Source organism: Triticum aestivum, chromosome 1D (genome assembly GCF_018294505.1).
Source record: "Triticum aestivum cultivar Chinese Spring chromosome 1D, IWGSC CS RefSeq v2.1, whole genome shotgun sequence".
Taxonomy (NCBI): domain Eukaryota; kingdom Viridiplantae; phylum Streptophyta; class Magnoliopsida; order Poales; family Poaceae; genus Triticum; species Triticum aestivum.
In genome coordinates, this window is record NC_057796.1 from 123,578,354 (window position 1) to 123,598,401 (window position 20,048).

The following is a 20,048-nucleotide window of genomic DNA, read 5'->3' on the forward strand; positions in this document are numbered from 1 at the left end:
TCGGCGCAGCCAGGATGGGGTTGCTCGCTAGAAGGGCTTTTATTTCTTCCAGTCCGGCCGTTGCCGCGTTCGTCCACTCGAAGTGATCGGTGCGCCGTAGAAGGCGATATAGTGGCAATGCCTTTTCTCCGAATCTGGAGATAAAGCGGCTTAAAGCTGCCACACAACCGGCGAGTTTTTGGACCTGTTTAAGGTCCGTTGGCGTAGCCAACTGTGACAAAGCTCAGATTTTGGCTGGATTGGCTTCAATTCCTCTATTGGAAACGATGAAGCCCAGCAGTTTTCCAGCGGGGATGCCAAAAACACACTTTTCTGGATTGAGCTTAATGTCATATGCGCGGAGGTTGTCGAATGTGAGACGTAAATCGTCTATAAGTGTTTCGACGTGTCTAGTTTTGATGACGACGTCGTCCACATATGCTTCAACTGTCTTGTCGATCTGTTTCTCCAGGCATGTCTAAATCATGTGTTGGTAGGTGGCGCCGGCGTGTTTTAGCCCGAAGGGCATGGTGTTGAAGCAGAATGGCCCATATGGGGTAATGAATGATGTTGCAGCTTGATCGGACTCCTTCATTTTTAATTTGATGGTATCCGGAATATGCGTCGAGGAAGCACAGTGATTCATGTCCTGTGGTAGCATCAATGATCTGGTCGATGTGGGGGAGGGGGAAGGGATCCTTGGGGTAAGCCTTATTGAGGTCTTTGAAATCGACGCACAGGCGCCAGGATTTGTCCTTCTTTGGCACCATCACCAGGTTTGCCGGCCAGTCCGGGTGTTTTATTTCTCTAATGAATCCGGACTCGATTAGCTTGGCTAGCTCCACCCCCATAGCTTGACGTTTGGGTTCGGGAAAACGCCGCGGTGTTTGTTTGACCGGTTGATATCCCTTCAATATATTGAGGCTGTGTTCAACCAACTTACGTGGGATTCCTGGCATATCAGAAGGGTGCCAGGCAAATATGTCCCAGTTCTCGCGCAGGAACTCTCGTAGCGCGGCGTCAACCGTTGTGTCTAGTTGTGCTCCAGTAGATGCTGTCTTCTTGGGGTTCGTTGGATGGACTTGAAATTTGACTATTTCTTCTGCTGGTTTGAAGGAGGTGGATTTGGGTCGTTTTTCTAGGATCACATCATCCTTGTCCACCGTGGAGCGCATTGCGGTTAATTCTTCGGCCGCTAGGGCTTCAGATAATGCCTTAAGGGCCAGGGATGCGGTTTTATTTTCGGTGTGGAGTGCTATGTCCGGATCACTGGCGAGGGTGGTTATGCCGTTGGGCCCGGGCATCTTAAGCTTCATGTACCCATAATGAGGTATAGCTTGGAAGCATGTAAATGCCTCCCCCCCAAGAGGGCGTGATATCCGCTGTTGAAAGGGGCCACTTGGAAGGTTATCTCTTCGGACCGATAATTCTCCGGCGTGCCGAATACCACATCAAGTGTTATTTTTCCCGCGCACCGCGCCTCCTGGCTGGGAATGATTCCTCGGAAGGTTGTGCTGCTTTGCTCGATGCGGCTCCTGTCTATTTCCATTTTGTGGAGTGTATCCTCGTAGATGAGGTTTAGTCTGCTGCCACCGTCCATGAGAACCTTGGTGAGCTGAAAGCCGTCCACAATTGGACCGAGGACCAAGGCGGCTGGTGCTCGGACTGTCCTGTATTTGGGTTCGTCACCGGCATTAAAAGTTATAGTCGTGTCGTTCCAGGGTTCATTGCTGCGATTTGGCAGACTTTGGCGAGTTCGCGGTGTGCCCTTTTGCGCCTGTTGTTTGAAGCGAATGTCTCGAAGATCGTCAATACTTTGAGGTCGTTGTCTTCTGGGGGGTGTTGTTCTGGGGTATTCTTGGTGAGGATATCCTCGCCGCTCTTGGCCACTTGCTGGAGTATCCAACATGCTCTAAGGTTGTGGGTTGGTATATTATTCGGTGTTGTGTGTATTTTGCATGGCCCGTCGAGCCATCCTTCCAGAACGGTTCTGCGCCCCGTAATGGGCTTATATTTCTTTACTATTAGACCGGGCGTGCCATGAGGGTGCGCCCTTTTCGTCTGAACGAGGGGTTGAGTGGGGACCGATGGCTCCCAACGGGCTGCCTGAGTTTTCCAGGCGCTTTCCATTGTGCTGTACTTCTGTACGATAGTTGCCAAGTCAGCGAAGTGTAATATGCGACGGCGGTTGATGGCGTTGAGGGTTCCTTCGTCCATGCAATTGTTGCGGAACGCCGAGGTCGCGTCTTCGTCGCGGCAATCTTTAATCTTGTCTTTGACAAGGAGGAATCTGGCCCAGAAGTGGTGGACCGTTTCCTAAGACTACCGTTGTATGCTCATGAGAGCACTTATATGTGGGTGGGTGGGTGGATTTAAATCCGAACCCTGACCCAATTTTGGATCCGGAGTCTGGAGATCTTCCGAACTTAACAGTTCGGGCTCCGGGATATCAACTGATTTCTTAGGTCCGTCGTCCGATTCCATGTTCGGAGGGCAGGATGCATCTCTTCGCAAGTGGGTGTCCGGCCTTTCGAGGTCGGAGATCCGGACGTAGTCCGTCCTCAATATAGAGGAAGAGTTATCGTCTCGCTCCTCGACTACCGCTATCTGGTGGGTGATCGGTGGAGATTTGATTTCTCTCTAATCGGGTTTAAGCCCAATTCGATCATAGTCTGTAGCGACCCCTAGGGCGGCGATGCGATCTAGGAGCTTGTTTAAAGACAAAAGCTTCGCCGGATCCATCTGCTTGGAGTGTTCGGAGTCAATACGAAGGGAATTTTCAATGACCCAAGAGGTCATCGTCGGCTTAATGGCCGAACGGGCGGTCATGGTAAAGCCACCCAGCCGGAGGGTTTGGCCTGGGGCCAGTGCTCCTCCAGAGGTGATGTTGTCCGTGAGAACAAGGCGAGCCATCGATCCTATCTTCGACGTCACAGCGGAACTCTCAATGAAAGCACCAATGTCGGTGTCAAAACCGGCGGATCTCGGGTAGGGGGTCCCGAACTGTCCGCCTAAGGTCGATGGTAACAGGAGACGGGGGACACAATGTTTACGCAGGTTCGGGCCCTCTCTATGGAGGTAATACCCTACTTCCTGCTTGATTGATCTTGATGAATATGAGTATTACAAGAGTTGATCTACCACGAGATCATAATGGCTAAAACCCTAGAAGTCTAGCCTGTATGACTGTAGCTATCAGTATTGTCCTCTACGGACCTAGCCCTCCGGTTTATATAGACACCGGAGGGATCTAGGGTTACACAAGGTCGGTTACAGAGAAAGGAATCTTCATATTTGATCGCCAAGCTTGCCTTCCACGCCAAGGAGAGTCCCATCCGGACACGGGTAGAGTCTTCGGTCTTCGCATCTTCGCAACCCATCAGTCCGGCCCATGGCTAACAGGCCGGACGCCCGAGGACCCCTTAGTCCAGGACTCCCTCACCCGACCACTGCAGAAGATAGAGAGAAAATAAAAGTCATTCCCTATGCCTCAACCATAGGTTCTATCATGTATGCAATGCTGTGTACCAGACCTCATGTGTGCCTTGCTATAAGTTTAGCAGGGAGGTACCAAAGTAATCCAGGAGTGGATCACTGGACAGCGGTCAAGAGCATCCTGAAATACCTGAAAAGGACTAAGGATATGTTTCTCGTTTATGGAGGTGACAAAGAGCTTGTCATAAATGGTTACGTCGATGCTAGCTTTGACACTGATTCGGATGACTCTAAGTCGCAAACTGGATACATATTTATATTGAATGGTGGAGCTGTCAGTTGGTGCAGTTCCAAGCAGAGCGTTGTGGCGGGATCTACGTGTGAAGCGGAGTACATAGCTGCTTCGGAAGCAACAAATGAAGGAGTCTGGATGAAGGAGTTCATATCCGATCTAGGTGTATACCTAGTGCATCGGGTCCAATGAAAATCTTTTATGACAATACTGGAGCAATTGCATTAGCGAAGGAATCCAGGTTTCACAAGAGAACCAAACACATCAAGAGACGCTTCAACTCCATCTGCGATCAAGTCAAGCAGGGAGACATAGAGATTTGCAGAATACATATGGATCTGAATGTTGCAGACCCATTGACTAAGCCTCTTCCACGAGCAAAACATGATCAGCACCAAGACTCCATGGGTGTTAGAATCATTACAATATAATCTAGATTATTGACTCTAGTGCAAGTGGGAGACTGAAGGAAATATGCCCTAGAGGCAATATAAAGTTGTTATTTATATTTCCTTATATCATGATAAATGTTTATTATTCATGCTAGAATTGTATTAACCGGAAACTTGATACATGTGTGAATACATAGACAAAACAAAGTGTCCCTAGTATGCCTCTACTTGACTAGCTCGTTAATCAAAGATGGTTAAGTTTCCTGACCATAGAGATGTGTTGCCATTTGATGAACGGGATCACATCATTAGGAGAATGATGTGATGGACAAGACCCATCCATTAGCTTAGCATAATGATCGTTAAGTTTTATTGCTATTGCTTTCTTCATGACTTATACATATTCCTTTGACTATGAGATTATGCAACTCCCGAATACCGGAGGAACACCTTGTGTGCTATCAAACGTCACAATGTAACTGGGTGATTATAAAGATGCTCTACAGGTGTCTCCGAAGGTGTTTGTTGGGTTGGCATAGATCGAGATTAGGATTTGTCATTCCGAGTATCGGAGAGGTATCTCTGGGCCCTCTCGGTAAATGCACATCATGATAAGCCTTGCAAGCAATGTGACTAATGAGTTAGTTACGGGATGATGCATTACGGAACGAGTAAAGAGACTTGCCGGTAACGAGATTGAACTAGGTATGGTGATACCGACGATCGAATCTCGGGCAAGTAACATACCGATGACAAAGGGAATGATGCATGTTGTTATTGCGGTTTGACCAATAAAGATCTTCGTAGAATATGTAGGAACCAATATGAGCATCCAAGTTCCGCTGTTGGTTATTGACCGGAGATGTGTCTCGGTCATGTCTACATAGTTCTTGAACCCGTAGGGTCCGCACGCTTAATGTTCGATGACGATGCGTATGGATCTGAATGTCTACAAGTTCTCCATAGTTTACTCCTCTGGTCATAGCGTCGTAGTTCTTAGGCGAAGCCCTGCGCGGATCACATCACCATCACCGTCACCATGCCGTCGTGTGATGAAACTCTCCCTCGACACTTTGCTGGATCAAGAGTTCGAGGGACGTCATCGAGCTGAACGTGTGCTGAACTCGGAGGTGCCGTGCGTTCGGTACTTGATCGGTTGGATCACGAAGACATTCGACTACATCAACCGCGTTAAACTAACGCTTCCGCTTTCGGTCTATGAGGGTACGTGGACACACTCTCCCCCTCTCGTTGTTATGCATCTCCTAGATAGATCTTGCGTGATCGTAGGAATTTTTTTGAAATTGCATGCTACGTTCCCCAACAGGTTCGACCGATAAAGATCTTCGTAGAATATGTAGGAGCTAATATGGGCATCCAGGTTCCGCTATTGGTTATTGACCGGAGAGGTGTCTCGGTCATTTCTACATAGTTCTCGAACCCGTAGGGTCCGCACGCTTAACGTTCGTTGATGATATAGTGTTATATGAGTTATATGTTTTGGTGAGCGAATGTTGTTCGGAGTCCTGGATGAGATCACAGACATGACGAGGAGTCTCAAATGGTCCAGAGGTAAAGATTGATATATAGGACGATGGTATTATTTGGACACCGGAAGTGTTTCGGGACGTACCATGAAGGAATTGAGTCACCAGAAGGTGTTCCGGGCACCCCCCCCCCCGACAAGTTATGGGCCTTATGGCCAAAGGAGGGGACAGACCAACCCACAAAGGGGTTGGTACGCCTCCTTCCTTGTTTGGCCAGCACTAGGGAAGGAAAAGGGGGAGGGCTAGCCCCTCCTGCCCTTCCCTCTCATGGGGGAAAGGAAAAGGTGGGGCGCCACCCTCCCCTGCCTTTCCCCGCACTCCAAATAAGGAAGGGGGCGCGGCTTGGGAGGGACCCCAAGTGGGATTCCTCCTACTTGGGCGCCTCCTTTGGCTGCTCCTCCCTCCCTCCCACCTATATATATGTGGGAGGGGGGCACCTATCACACAACAGACAATTGCCTAGCCGTGTGCGGCGCCCCCCTCCACCGTTTACACCCCCGATCATATTTTCGTAGTGCTTAGGTGAAGCCCTGCGGAGATCACTTCAGCGTCACCGTCACCACACCGTCGTGCTGCTGGAACTCATCTACTACCTCGCCGTCTTGCTGGATCAAGAATGCGGAGGACGTCACCGAGCTGAACGTGTGCAGAACGCGGAGGTGACGTACGTTCGATACTTGATCGGTTGGAGCACGAAGAAGTTCGACTACATCAACCGCGTTGTCAAACGCTTCCGCTTACGGTTCGACTACATCAACCGCGTTGTCAAACGCTTCCGCTTACGGTCTATGAGGGTACATAGACATCTCCCCCCTCGTTGCTATGGATATCCATGGATAGATCTTGCGTGTGCGTAGACTTTTTTTGTTTTCCATGCAACGTTTCCCAAAAGTACCATGTGACATGGGGGGTAAGCCCTTCGTGGCATTATCCATTTTATACCTCTTTTAAAACCTTGACGATGTACATGCTCTAGCTAATCACTATTAGGCATATTGATCCATCTCTATAGATTTTAATGCCTAATATATATGCCGCTTCGCGTAAGTCTTTCATCGAAAAAGCACTTTCCAATGACTCTTTAATTGTTCCTTAGGCTCGACAAAACCTTCAGGTTGCATCATGTATACATCCTCTTCAAGGTTTCCATTTAGGAAAGTTATTTTGACGTCCAACTGCCATATCTCGTAATCGAAATATGCAACACTTGCCATCAAAATCCACAAAGACTTAAGCATTGCTACTGACGATAATGTCTCGTCGTAATCAACTCCTTGAATTTGTCGGGGCCCCACCACGACAAGCCTAGCTTTATAGATATTAGGGTTACCATCTGCAGCCGTCTTTTTTTTGAAAGTCCATTTACATTTAGTATGTTTCATTCCCTCTGGAGGCTATACCATAACGATACATGATGTATTACGGAACGAGTAAAGAGACTTGCCGGTAACGAGATTGAACTAGGTATTGAGATACCGACGATCAAATCTCGGGCAAGTAACATACCGATGACAAAGGGAACAACGTATGTTGTTATGCGGTTTGACCGATAAAGATCTTCGTAGAATATGTAGGAGCCAATATGAGCATCGAGGTTCCGCTATTGGTTATTGACCGGAGATGTGTCTCGGTCATGTCTACATAGTTCTCGAACCCGTAGGGTCCGCACGCTTAAAGTTAGATGACGATCGGTATTATGAGTTTTGTGTTTTGATGTACCGAAGGTAGTTCGGAGTCCCGGATATGATCACGGACATGACGAGGAGTCTCAAAATGGTCGAGACATAAAGATTGATATATTGGAAGCCTATATTTGGACATCGGAAGTGTTCCGGGTGAAATTGGGATTTTACCGAAGTACCGGGGGTTGCCGGACCCTCCCCCCGGGGGGGAGTAATGGGCCTATTGGGCCTTAGTGGAGAAGAGAGAGGGCAGCCAGGAGGTGGCGCGCGGCCCCCCTTGCCCCAGTCCGAATTGGACAAGGGAAGGGGGCGACGGCCCCCCTCTCCTTCCTTCTCTCCACCTCCTCCTTCCCCCCTTCTCCTACTACTACTAGGAAAGGAGGAGTCCAACTCCCGGTGGGAGTAGGACTCCCCCTTGGCGCGCCCTCCCTGGCCGGCCGCCTCTCCCCCCTTGCTCCTTTATATACGGGGGCAGGGGGCACCTCTAGACACAACAAGTTGATCTGTTGATCTATTTCAGCCGTGTGAGGTGCCCCCCTCCACCATATTCCACCTCGGTCATATCGTAGCGGTGCTTAGGCGAAGCCCTGCGTCGGTAGCAACATCATCACCGTCACCACGCCATCATGCTGACGGAACTCTCCCGTGAAGCTCTGCTGGATCGGAGTTCGCGGGACGTCATCGAGCTGAACGTGTGCTGAACTCGGAGGTGCCGTACGTTCGGTACTTGGATCGGTCGGATCGTGAAGACGTACGACTACATCAACCGCGTTGTGCTAACGCTTCCGCTTTCGGTCTACGAGGGTACGTGGACACACTCTCCCCTCTCGTTGCTATGCATCACCATGATCCTGTGTGTGTGTGTAGTAAAATTTTGAAATTACTATGTGCCAGTTTGCTCCTTATGGATGAGGTGAGATCTCCATTCTTTGATAAGTTTGGGTTGCAATTTCATTAGCACATGACAAATCATAATAGTCTACATGCCCATTTTCTTATTTGGTTTTCCAGATTCATGTTGTCCCTGCCCATATGTTCAGAACGATTATCAAAATTACCAAGTCTTGGATATAGAGGGGTGGGGTGCTGGAGACATTAACCTGCACGTTGCCTTCCACGTGCGGTCGGTTGGCGTTCTCCCCCCGCGCCGTTCGCCTCCACGACCAAGTTGACCTCCTCGAGATTTCTCTTGTGTCCGCCTTCTTCCTCTGTGTGTGTGTGGGGGGGGGGGCGGTAGGCTCGGATACATCGTCTTCCTGCACGACAGTGACGCACATGTGCTCAGCCTCTCCTCTTTCTCTTCGATTTGACCATCTCGGAGACCAGATCGAGTAAGAGATTCGTACAAAACAGGGGATGCACAGAAGGAGGAGAGAGTACACAGATCGCAGATGATGGAGGAAGTGACTCCGGCCGCCGCCATAGCCATGATCCCTTTTCTTCGTGCGAGATTTGGAGACTCGATCTAGAAGGGCAGAGATCCGAGCGGCTCCACTTCGCATGGTGTGCTTGGCAATTTGTTTGGCCCGCCGTTGCCATCATCAGCACTTTCTCTCGTTTTCTATCTGCGGTGTCGATGGCGGCGGCGGATCGGTGGTGTGGAGTGCGAGGCGTGTGCAGGAAGGGGAGGGGCTGCGAATACACAAAGCAGAATCATTTTTTTAGGGGCGGAGAAGAATCACGCTCATTCGTTCGGCATCCAACGTTGGAGAATGTCAGCAAGCGAGAAGCTTTGGATTTGGTCACGGGAATAGCTGCCCAAGGACAGACCGAACCGGCCCAGTAACAGCCCATACGAGAGAAAAATTGCCTTGGACGGCCAGGGACGACCGAGACGCCCGATCCGACGGCCGAAATCTATGGGTGCGCGAGAGGGCTCGGAAAGGGTTCAATTTTACTGTCCTTAATGTTGCTGCTTCTAGTGCGTATCCCCAAAAGATAAAGGCATATTGGTAAGAGACATCATAGACCTCACCATGTCTAACAAGGTTCAGTTACGCCTCTTAGACACTGTTTCTTTGTGGAGTTCCAGGATGTGTAAGTTGTGAAACAATTCCACGATCACTCAAATGTTAACTAAACTCTTGACTAAGATATTCACCTCCATGATTAGGTTGTAGAAACTTAATCTTTTGGTAATGGTGATTTTCAACTTTATTCTGAAACTCATTGAACTTTTCAAAGACATATCTACTCAAATCACGAGTGGATGTTACGAAGTATAGATATCCAAAGTGCATTATGATCATCAGACCACATACAACACTATGTATTATTTTCAATAATTCACCCCCGTTCAGGATGACTTGTGAACGGCGTCTTAGTCATTTTCCCTAGGCCCATTAAAGATACAGTCCAAAAGACCATGGGCAATGGGTCATACTCTAAGCCCGTCAATGTTATGCCCCAAGACATCAAAGGCCAGGGGATTCCTCACCAACAGTCTAAGTGCCCGCGGTCGGATCATACACCCCCCGATGGGCGAGTACCAACAGTCGGTCATCACCAGGACTGGGGCACTCGGTTGCCCTACGGTGGTTGCGCCCTAGGATACCATGATCCCCATGTTGCCATCAATGTTGTCGTTACCCAACGACGACATTATCTAGTTAAATACAATAGTCACTACTAGTAATAGCCACGAACAATCGGTCGTGCTTGAGACCATCAATACCGTTTATTACCATCCCATTACGACACCCCTCCTAACGCACTCTATATAAGCAGGGAGGAGGGCACCAGGCTGAGGGTTGAACTCTCTCAGAGCGTAACCTACGCCAAAAGCAAGAGCACCACATATGAGCACCTCCACCGACGAGGGACCGGACCTACTTGTGTGTACTCCCATCTACATTGGTTGATAGATATGATTGCCTCTACATACACACCCATGTAATATTGTCAGGATTATATCCACGACACACCGCTTGTGCTTCCTAAAAATAAAGAAAGCACAACTGCGCTCCGGCGAGAAGCACAAATGTGCTTTCCGAAACGAAAAAGCACAATTGTGCTTCCCCAAAAAGGGATAAGCACAACATGTGCTTCCACGAGAAGCGTTGTTGTGCTTCCTGAAAATAGAAAATCACAGCCTCTGCTTCCAAAAAATGAAAGAGGACAACTCTATTTCTGTTTTCCCCAACTTTTGGTCTTATTTTTCTGGTTTTTTTCTTTCTTTCAGTTTTGTATTTTTAGTTTATTTTTTAAAATGACCTTTTGTTTGGTTTTTGGTGAAAAAAGTTTATTGAAACCTATTAACATGAATATAAATTTGAAGATCTTGAGAAAAATCCCACGGTAAAAACGGTTCATGATTTGGATGCCCAATTCAGAAGATAAAACGATTTGAAAAAAGAGTCTAAAAAAGAATAAAACACCCCGGTTGTGACGTTGTGCGCCGATTGTAAGCACAAGAGAAGATGAGGATGACATTTGTAAGGTACTATCTCTGTCCTGATTTACTAGTCCCTCGTATTTTGGGTCATATTTTGACCATAATTTTAACTAATAAAGTATAAGTTATACATAGTAAAAATAATATTGTTGGGAACTACTTTGAAATACGAATCCAAAAATATAATTTTTCATGACACGCATTAACATTCTGCTAGTCAACTATGTGGTCAAACTTTCACACAAAATACAATGAGGACTAATAAATCCAGACGAAGGTAGTACCCCTTAATGTAATTATTTTTTAACATCTTAATTTAATTAGTTTTTTCAGGCAGCTTAATTTAATTAGTGATATATTTTTTTAAGCAATCTGAAATTGAAAAAAAAATAGTGATCTCGTTTTTTTTTTTGCAAGAGTAAAATACACTGAGGTTCCAAAGCTTCTCGCATCTACTACGCGGTCCGGTGCCCGTGCACGCGGCCCACGAGAGTAGCGGCCCATGATCGTCCAACTGTAAGGGTTTCCAGTTTCCACCTTCCAGAACATTCAGGAGCACTCTCAAAGGAAGAAGAACACCCGCGACCACAGCGGCACCACCACTACGGCGCCGCATATACCACCGCCTCGGCGCCTCGTATTCGCCAAGGGAAAAGAGCTGCCCTGTCTTTCGCCTCGTCTGCCGGAAGCGAAATTTCAAGGAGCACCCTCGACTTCGCCCACCGCTGGTACGATCCAATCCGACCTCCGACGCTTTCCTTCCGTGATTTCTCGCCGCGACCAAGGCCGCCTCGTCGTCTTCGATATCGATCCCCGCGTTCCCGTAACACGTCTCCTTTTCAACATTCCGTAATTTTGTTCGAAGGTGAAAGGTGCGCTTCACCTTTATTGGCAGATCAATCAGTTCGTGATGTTGTGCTGCGGTCTTAGGGGCGTAGGGTTATGCCTTTGAGGGTTTAGATCGGGGTTTTTGTCGTTCCGGATCAAATTTGACGTGTTCTCGCGGTTTGGCGCATGGAGTCGTTAGATTTGAGGTTTATATGCCGAGATTTATCAAGGTATTTGACTGGCGGATCTCCCCCTGTGCAGGTGCAGGTTGCGATCTGATCGTGTGACAAGCGCAAGTCGAAGATGAGCGTGGTTGGGTTTGATTTGGGCAACGAGAGCTGCATTGTGGGGGTGGCACGGCAGCGTGGCATCGACGTGGTTCTCAATGAGGAATCCAAACGGGAGACTCCTGCCATCGTCTGCTTTGGTGACAAGCAGCGCTTCATCGGCACTGCAGGCGCTGCCAACTCCACCATGAACCCAAAGAACTCCATCTCACAGATCAAGCGCCTGCTGGGCCGCAAGTTCGCTGATCCTGAGCTGCAGCGCGATCTGCAGTCGTTCCCTTTCCGTGTCTCGGAGGGCCCTGACGGGTTCCCACTCGTCCACGCCCGCTATCTGGGGGAGGAGCATGCTTTCACCCCCACACAGCTGCTTGCCATGGTGCTGTCTAATCTGAAGGCCATTGCTGAGGATAACCTGAAGTCCGCTGTTGTTGATTGCTGCATTGGTATCCCGGTGTATTTCACTGACCTGCAGCGTAGGTCTGTTCTTGATGCTGCCACTATCGCTGGTCTCCGGCCGTTGCGTCTGTTCCATGAGACCACTGCTACTGCATTGGCATATGGCATCTATAAGACTGATCTCCCTGAGAATGATCAGCTGAACGTCGCATTTGTTGATGTCGGGCATGCCAGTATGCAGGTAAGCATTGTCGGGTACAAGAAGGGGCAGCTGAAGATGCTGTCCCACGCGTATGACCGGTCTCTTGGTGGAAGAGACTTTGATGAAGCTCTGTTTAAGCACTTTGCGTCAAAATTTAAAGAGGAGTATAAGATTGATGTCTACCAGAATGCCCGCGCCTGCATTAGGTTGCGTGTGGCCTGTGAGAAGCTCAAGAAGATGCTGAGCGCCAATCCGGAGGCACCGATGAATATTGAGTGCTTGATGGATGAGAAGGATGTGCGAGGCTTCATCAAGAGGGATGAATTTGAACAGATCAGTGCCCCAGTACTAGAACGTGTGAAAGGGCCATTGGAGAAGGCCTTGGCCGAAGCTGGCTTGACAACAGAAAGTGTGCACTTTGTTGAGGTTGTTGGATCAGGTTCTCGTGTCCCTGCTATAATCAGGATTATCACTGAATTCTTTGGAAAGGAACCTCGGAGAACTATGAATGCAAGTGAATGTGTTGCCCGGGGATGCGCTCTTCAGTGTGCTATACTTAGTCCCACGTTCAAAGTGCGGGAGTTCCAGGTACAAACTTGTCTTCTTATGTTTGGCCTCTGGTCATTTGTTTCTTTTTTTATTCCCATTCTAGCATTTTCATCATTATTATAACCTACAGATAGTTCGTTTTTAAATGTTCTCTTTAAGTTGATGTTCTTAAGAAATTTAGAACAGCTTTCATCTGCTTTCTTCAATTTATTATTAGTATGTAGGTGTCTTCAACCTTTGATATCTTCATCTCCTATTGCTTACATTTGACACCTGTGTAGCAGGAGCTGTTATGTTGATATATTGCAGTTTAAGCAGAATAATGTTCACTTGTAGGATCTTCTAGGCTTTGAGTTATGTTGATATATTGCAGTTTAAGCAGAATATATCAATGTTGCAAGTTTTGAATAATTTCTCCTTTGATGGCTTTGAGTTCTGTTAAGGCACTGTCCTGTTGTTTTTAGTTAAATTTCGCTTCACATATGGGTGTGCTAGATACAAGCTACGTGAGCATGGTGTTATATCCCGTGACTTCCTAAAAGCGATGTGTTATAACATGAAATTCATTTTTAATGCACCATGTACCTCTAACTATCATATTGGCTTGATATTTTGCAGGTTAATGAAGGTTTTCCTTTTTCAATCGCTTTATCATGGAAACCAGATTCCCAGAACAATGAGCCCCAACAAACAGTGGTATTTCCAAAGGGGAACCCGATCCCGAGTGTCAAAGCTCTGACCTTCTATAGGTCCAATACATTTGCAGTGGATGTTCTGAATGTCGAAACGGAAGATCTGCAAGTAACACAAAAAATTAGCACTTACATGGTAGGTAACATAGTAAACCTTTTCAGAAGTCATCCAATACACATTCAACTGCTAGACCACCTTAAAATCTATTCGTGGATACATCCATCCGTCCCGAATTACTTGTCACGGAAATGGATGTATCTAGACGTATTTTTAGTTCTAGATACATCCATCTCTATCCATTTCCGCGACAAGTAATTCAGGGCGGAGGGAGTAGTACTTAGCAGTTTTTGATGGTTGCTGATTTGATTTTTGTGCCAAACCCTATGCAGATTGGCCCTTTCCAATCCAGCAAAGGTGAGAAGGCAAAACTGAAAGTGAAAGTTCGTCTCAACATTCATGGAATAGTCTCTCTTGAATCAGCGACGGTAACTTGCAATACCATGTCCTATCACCTTCCTCTGGAAAAACATATAACTTCTCTCTGATGTTGCTAGTACGCTTTCTTTTCTACACAGATGCTGGAGGAGGAGGAAGTGGAAGTTCCAGTTTCAACTACAAGTGAGGTGCCAAAGGATGCTAACAAAATGGAGACAGATGCCGCTGATGTCAATATGCAGGAACCTAAAGGTACTACAGACACTGCTGAGGGTGCTACTGGAGATGGGGCACAAGATTCTGAGGAAAAATCTGCTCCTATGGATACTGATGCCAAGGTAATTGACAAAGTTTTGGATTATTATGGTCTTTTGCTCTTAGCATGTTGAGAAGAGCTATTGCTCTATTGGCTTAAATATATGCTTACCGCTAGGGTGTATGGATTTGTCTCATGTTAGTGGGAATTACTTACCACTGCAGCTTTTTTGTGAAGCTGACAGTGGACCAGTGGTTCGCCATTCACTTGGTAGTCACCAAGGTTCAGAATGTTAACTAGTGGTATCTTAGACGTTCCATATGGTTTTTACAACAAAGGAATCATGATTTGTTCTTGCTAGGAACAGGCTAGTGCTCTAGTTTCATTCATGCATACTTTTGGGAAAGCACTGTTCGGTTTTTGGGCGAGACATGTAATTTATAAAATTATTTTATTTATTTTAGACCGAGCCATCAAAAAGGAAAGTCAAGAAAACTAATGTCCCAGTTGCGGAATTGGTGTATGGTGCAATGGGGTCTGCTGAGTTGGAGAAAGCTGTTGAGAAAGAGTATGAAATGGCTCTTCAAGACAGAGTTATGGAAGAAACCAAAGAGAAGAAGAATTCCGTGGAGGCTTATGTTTATGACATGCGTAACAAGGTATGTTGGATTGCATGTTTCGGTGAGGTTCTATTAATCTGTAGTGGTGTGTAGTACCTGATGTTATCTCTTGTATTTCAGCTTTATGAGAAGTACTCTGATTATGTTACATCGGAGGACAAAGAAACTTTGACGGCTAAGCTTCAGGAGGTTGAGGATTGGCTGTACGAAGATGGCGAGGATGAGACCAAGGGAGTCTATGTTGCAAAACTGGAAGAACTTAAAAAGGCATGCCTTCTTTACTACTCCCTCCGTCCCAAAATAAGTGTCGTTGATTTAGTACAACTTTGTACTAAATGAGCGACACTTATTTTGGGACGGAGGGAGTATGTTACATGGATAGAGCTTTCTTCTGTATTCTGAGATTCTGGAGGGCTGACCATTATTTTCCTTCAGGTTGGTGGCCCTATCGAGGCGCGCTACAGAGAGTGGGAAGAAAGAGGTCCTGCTATTGAGCAACTAGCGTACTGCATCCGCAGTTTCAGGGAGGCTGCATTGTCTAGTGACCCAAAGTTTGAGCATATCGACATATCGGAGAAACAAAAGGTATTAACACTCTCACGTATCAGAGGATTAGAAATGCTTATCATGGACAGTCCATTCACTGTTATAGTTGTTATTAAATCAAATCACTGGCAAACAATTATTGTTCCTGTTGTAGGGGTAATGTTAATTTTCAGTTGCTAACCTGTATCTGTTACATACAGGTTGTTAATGAGTGCTCGGGAGCGGAGACTTGGCTGCATGAGAAGAAACAGCAGCAGGATGCTTTACCAAAGCATGCTGACCCTGCTCTCCTTGTTTCTGACATTAAGAAGAAGGCGGAAGCACTTGACAGGTTAGTTTTGCTAACATAACAACTATCTGTCATGCTGTCTAGTGTCTGGAATAACCATCTGTAACCTTCTACTGTTACAGATTTTGCAAATCGATCATGACAAAGCCAAAGCCAGCACCGAAGCCACAGACCCCACCCCCGGCTGAAACTTCACCACCAGAGGCTCAAACACCAGAGCAGCAGCCAGATGGTGCCACTGAAGCTAGTGAGCCGGCCAGTGAGGGAGGTGCGTGGGAGCAGCCTGCAGCCGAGCAGATGGACACCGATGAACCCGATCCTTCCTCGGCATAGGCTTATTGTTGATCGAAGCAGTTTTTTTTAATCTCTGCTATTGATTGCGTTTCACGGTGTTGGTAGCGCGGGAAGCTTTTGGGTCTTGTGGCACGCACGGTTGCGAGCAAGGTTATGTATGATGTGTTGGAACTTTGAGAGAGTTCGGTAGTGTATGTAGCTGTCTGTCCCTAGACTTGGTTTTCTGGCTTTCTTGTTGGTGGGTGATGCAGATGCAGGGTTATCATCTTCAGATTTTGGTGCCTGATGTCGGCGATATCTTTGCTGTAGTTTCTATAGCCATCAAGGGTTTGAGCCATGTTAAACATGCTCCTCCGTTTTGCTGTACTCATGTCTGCACTACCAGGACACACCCTCCAAAGCATGTTTAATCTATTTTTGGCATCTCGGCTCTTAAGGATGTTAATGGTAAATAATGAAGCTCAAAAGACTCTGCCGGTGTAAGAGCAACTCTAGCAGATGAGCAACATTTGCAGCTTCAAAATCATTTTGAAGCGCTCAACACAATAAGCAAATACAAACTGGAACGCACAAATACAAAGTCGCGACAATTCGAACTCCATATTTTACGGATCCACCTTTTTCTCTTTAAGCTCGAGAAAGGCTCCCGACTAACTTCGGCTAGTGCATGCATACGACACTGATTTTAGGCTAGTCATAGTAGGGAGTACACTAAGTCTATGTTACTATCAGAGTAACTTAGGCTAGTGTCATGCATATGACATTAAGTTTATATTGCTATCTTCGTAGTGGGAAGTAACATAAAGTTCACAGTGAGAAGTAACATAGAGATAGTGTTATAGGTGAATGTATTTATTAGCTTGTAGATTTATTTTGTCTTGAAAAGTGTTATGTGATGGTAACATATTATGTTACTTTAAACATTTTTACTCATTAACTACGTCTCGCATAAGCAGATTTATTTTGTGGTGTGTTATGTTACTACATACCTCCTTCGTCCTTAAAAAAATGTACTAAGTTGAAAAGTCAATTTTTTTTATGTTTGACCGCATTTATACAATAATAGACCAACATTTATGCCATCAAATTAGTAGAATTAGATTCATGGTCAAATATGTTTTCGTCATATACCTATTTGGTTTCACAAGTATTGACATATTTTTGCATAAACTCGCTAAAATTTTGAGATAGTTTGACCATCCAACAAAGTTGAAAATACACTTTTTAAAAAACGGGGGGAGTAGGTTACTCCTACTATGACCAGCCTTACGGATCCACCTTGTCAATTTCTGTTTATTCCCCACTCCGTATTTTACAGATCCACCTTGTCAGCGTCTATATTTGTTCTCCACACATAAAAATTGCATATTGCCTCGAACATCACATGAAATCAAAATTGACCTAGAGCAACAAATCGGAATTGAGCTAGAATGACTAATTGAGATTGACATAAGAACCAATCAAAACATGATTTTATTTAACCGATTTCCTCCTCTGTTTGGAAGTGACTTCACATGAGGCGGCGGGTTCGACTGCTTCCATTTGCACTTTTACGCAGTTGAGGTTTCATTAGGCTTCTTTGATGCGAGTGCCAGGTGACGACCGTATCCTTGTAGCCCTCCTTGATTGCGGCTTCTACTTCTATCATCATGGCGGCTTCCGTCACCTGGACGAGGTACCAACATGTGGCGTGGAGGCGCTCTGGCCTGCCGGGTGATTCAACCTCTCTTAGGGCGTCGGCTTGGACCCTCCTCAGAGTAATGCCATGCCCTCTTCCCAGAACTTCGTTCAGCGAGTTCTTATTTACTATCACCTAGAAAGGGTCTACGAGGAGGGTCTGAACGCAAGATGGCTTGAGCAAGGTTGACGTAGAGGAAGATAGTGGGCAAATACGAGGATATTGGCTGAGTGTGGTAGCGGCAAGGTGGAGAGTATCGGTTCATATAGTTGCACTCTAGCGTGAAAAGGGCTGGATAAAGGGAACACAGAGGAGGGAAATGGGCATGATGCAGTGGCCACCACTAATGGGCGCTTTCTAGTGGGGACCACCATTTAGGAGAAGAAGAGAAGCAAACGATTGAAGTTTCCCTCCTGCACAGGCAGTTTGATATGGCATGCGTTCACCCATCCTTTGAATTAATATGGAGGCTATGTTCGTTTGTTTAGCGCGCTCCAAAAATTATGAAGTCCAAGGGCAATATGACGACTTTGCTAGACCCATATTTTGAGCCCCAGACAACATACTGATGGTCTTATTTATATATTATGAACCTCTCAATTTTTTATATATATTATGACGATCAGACCAATATGCGCATCTGCTAGAGCCGCTCTAACTTAGAAGTAGAGATTTAGAATGTCAATAACCCGTAAGGCCTTTAAGAAAACAATTGGTATGATCTCAGCCTTTTCATTGAGAAGAAGAGAATTGGCCAGCTAACAAGGAAAACTAGCCGAAAACCTGATACAACAGCGATACACATAGACACACGCCAACTTCGAGGTTGTGCAGTACGCGTTTCGACAACTCTGCCACCCAAGTGTCCATTGATGGCATCCTACCGATGAGTCTAAATTTGCTTTACTTTTTACCTTTAATACTCATGTAGTAGTTGTAGGATTGTCGGATTTTACTGTGTTCGCGCACCCTTTTTATTGATTTATTAGGATCTTAACAAAGGAGGGGATCTGGAGCATTAAAGAGGAGAACGCGAGTATGTGGGTGAAAATCACATTTATTCGTGTGGTGGAAGCTTGCCATAAAAATAAGCTATCAAACAGAGCAAATTCTAGTCGTAATAGTCTCTAGGAGAGAAACATCGCCTTGTACTAGCGCGCCCGCTTGTACAAGGCTCGTACTATGTAGCGCCACCTCCCTCTGGTCAAGTATTTCACCATGATGGCTTCATATCATGAATCAAGAGATACAAAGAGCCCAATAACTCTAGTAGAACCAAGAATCCTAGCCTCCCGAAGGGGTCCGGAGGGGGAATCGATAGAAGGGCTCCGACATCAACCATCATCATCATACCCTATTCATATCTTTGTAATACCAAAACCTAGGTGAAAACCTACATGTATTACTTTGATCATTCATCCATGTTTGCCATGATTATTCTTGTGATGCTTACTGTCTTTATGTCTGTATCACCCCCATGTATTAAGCTACTGTAACCCTCTTTGATTATGCTAAGTCATTTTTCTTAACAGTGCTTGATCAACTATGAGTTCATATCTCATTTCAATTCCACCTCTCAATTCAAATTCAAATCTATCTCTGAGTAATTTTCATGGAGAAACCAACATTTTATGAAGCGGTTAAGTGCCCTAAAACAATTAAAACATGGCCAAACAGTAATTTAAAATGATTTTTCTAAACTTGTGAAAATACAGAGTATTTTAAATAAATCCCTAACCTTTTGTGGCAGTGTCCAAAATTGCACTTTAAATAATGGGCCAAGTTCCATATTTTACAAAACCTATTTGATATTTAAAATAAATGCAAAACAGATTAAATAAAAAACAGAAAAAGAAAAAGGAAAAAGAAACAAGAAAAATAAAAGGGGGCACTGTGCATTGGGCCTAGTGCACAGTGCCGGCCCATCTGCTCCCTCCCTGTCTTCTCCTTCCTCTCTCTTCCACCTGTCGGACCCGACCGCGCCGGACGCCATTCCCGTCGCCCCAGCTCGCCGTCTGCGCCGCTACAGGAGCCCCTAGATGGATAAGGGCCTCGCCCTCGACCCCCTAGCAACCCTATCCACTTCCCACCTCTCTCCTAGCCTCCATCGCTCGGCCTCGAGCTCGTCCGGCGCCATGGCCGTGCCACCACTGCCCGCGTACCCACCGGCACCCCCGCGCCGCACCACCATGTTAGGAGGACACGTTACCGTCCGCTACGCCTCCTCGCCCAACGAGCGCAAGCCGGAGCGCCC

General features: G+C 46.3%; 1 protein-coding gene across 2 annotated transcripts; it reads left to right on the plus strand.

The window, feature by feature from the left end:
- Positions 1-11,211: 11,211 nt before the first annotated feature.
- LOC123180708 (heat shock 70 kDa protein 15) lies at positions 11,212-16,539 on the plus strand. 2 transcript variants are annotated; one of them, XM_044592822.1, is made up of 12 exons: positions 11,212-11,449; positions 11,811-13,022; positions 13,602-13,811; positions 14,066-14,161; positions 14,252-14,449; positions 14,832-15,026; positions 15,108-15,254; positions 15,423-15,572; positions 15,734-15,864; positions 15,945-16,107; positions 16,222-16,266; positions 16,368-16,539. In XM_044592822.1, exons 2-12 carry the CDS (start codon positions 11,853-11,855, stop codon positions 16,524-16,526), a joined length of 2,664 nt encoding a protein of 887 aa, XP_044448757.1. In that variant the 5' UTR covers positions 11,212-11,449; positions 11,811-11,852; the 3' UTR covers positions 16,527-16,539. The 2 variants fall into 2 exon arrangements, with proteins under 2 accessions (XP_044448757.1, XP_044448756.1); XM_044592821.1 differs by having other exon boundaries at positions 11,213-11,449; positions 15,945-16,539.
- The last annotated feature ends 3,509 nt before the right edge of the window (positions 16,540-20,048 follow it).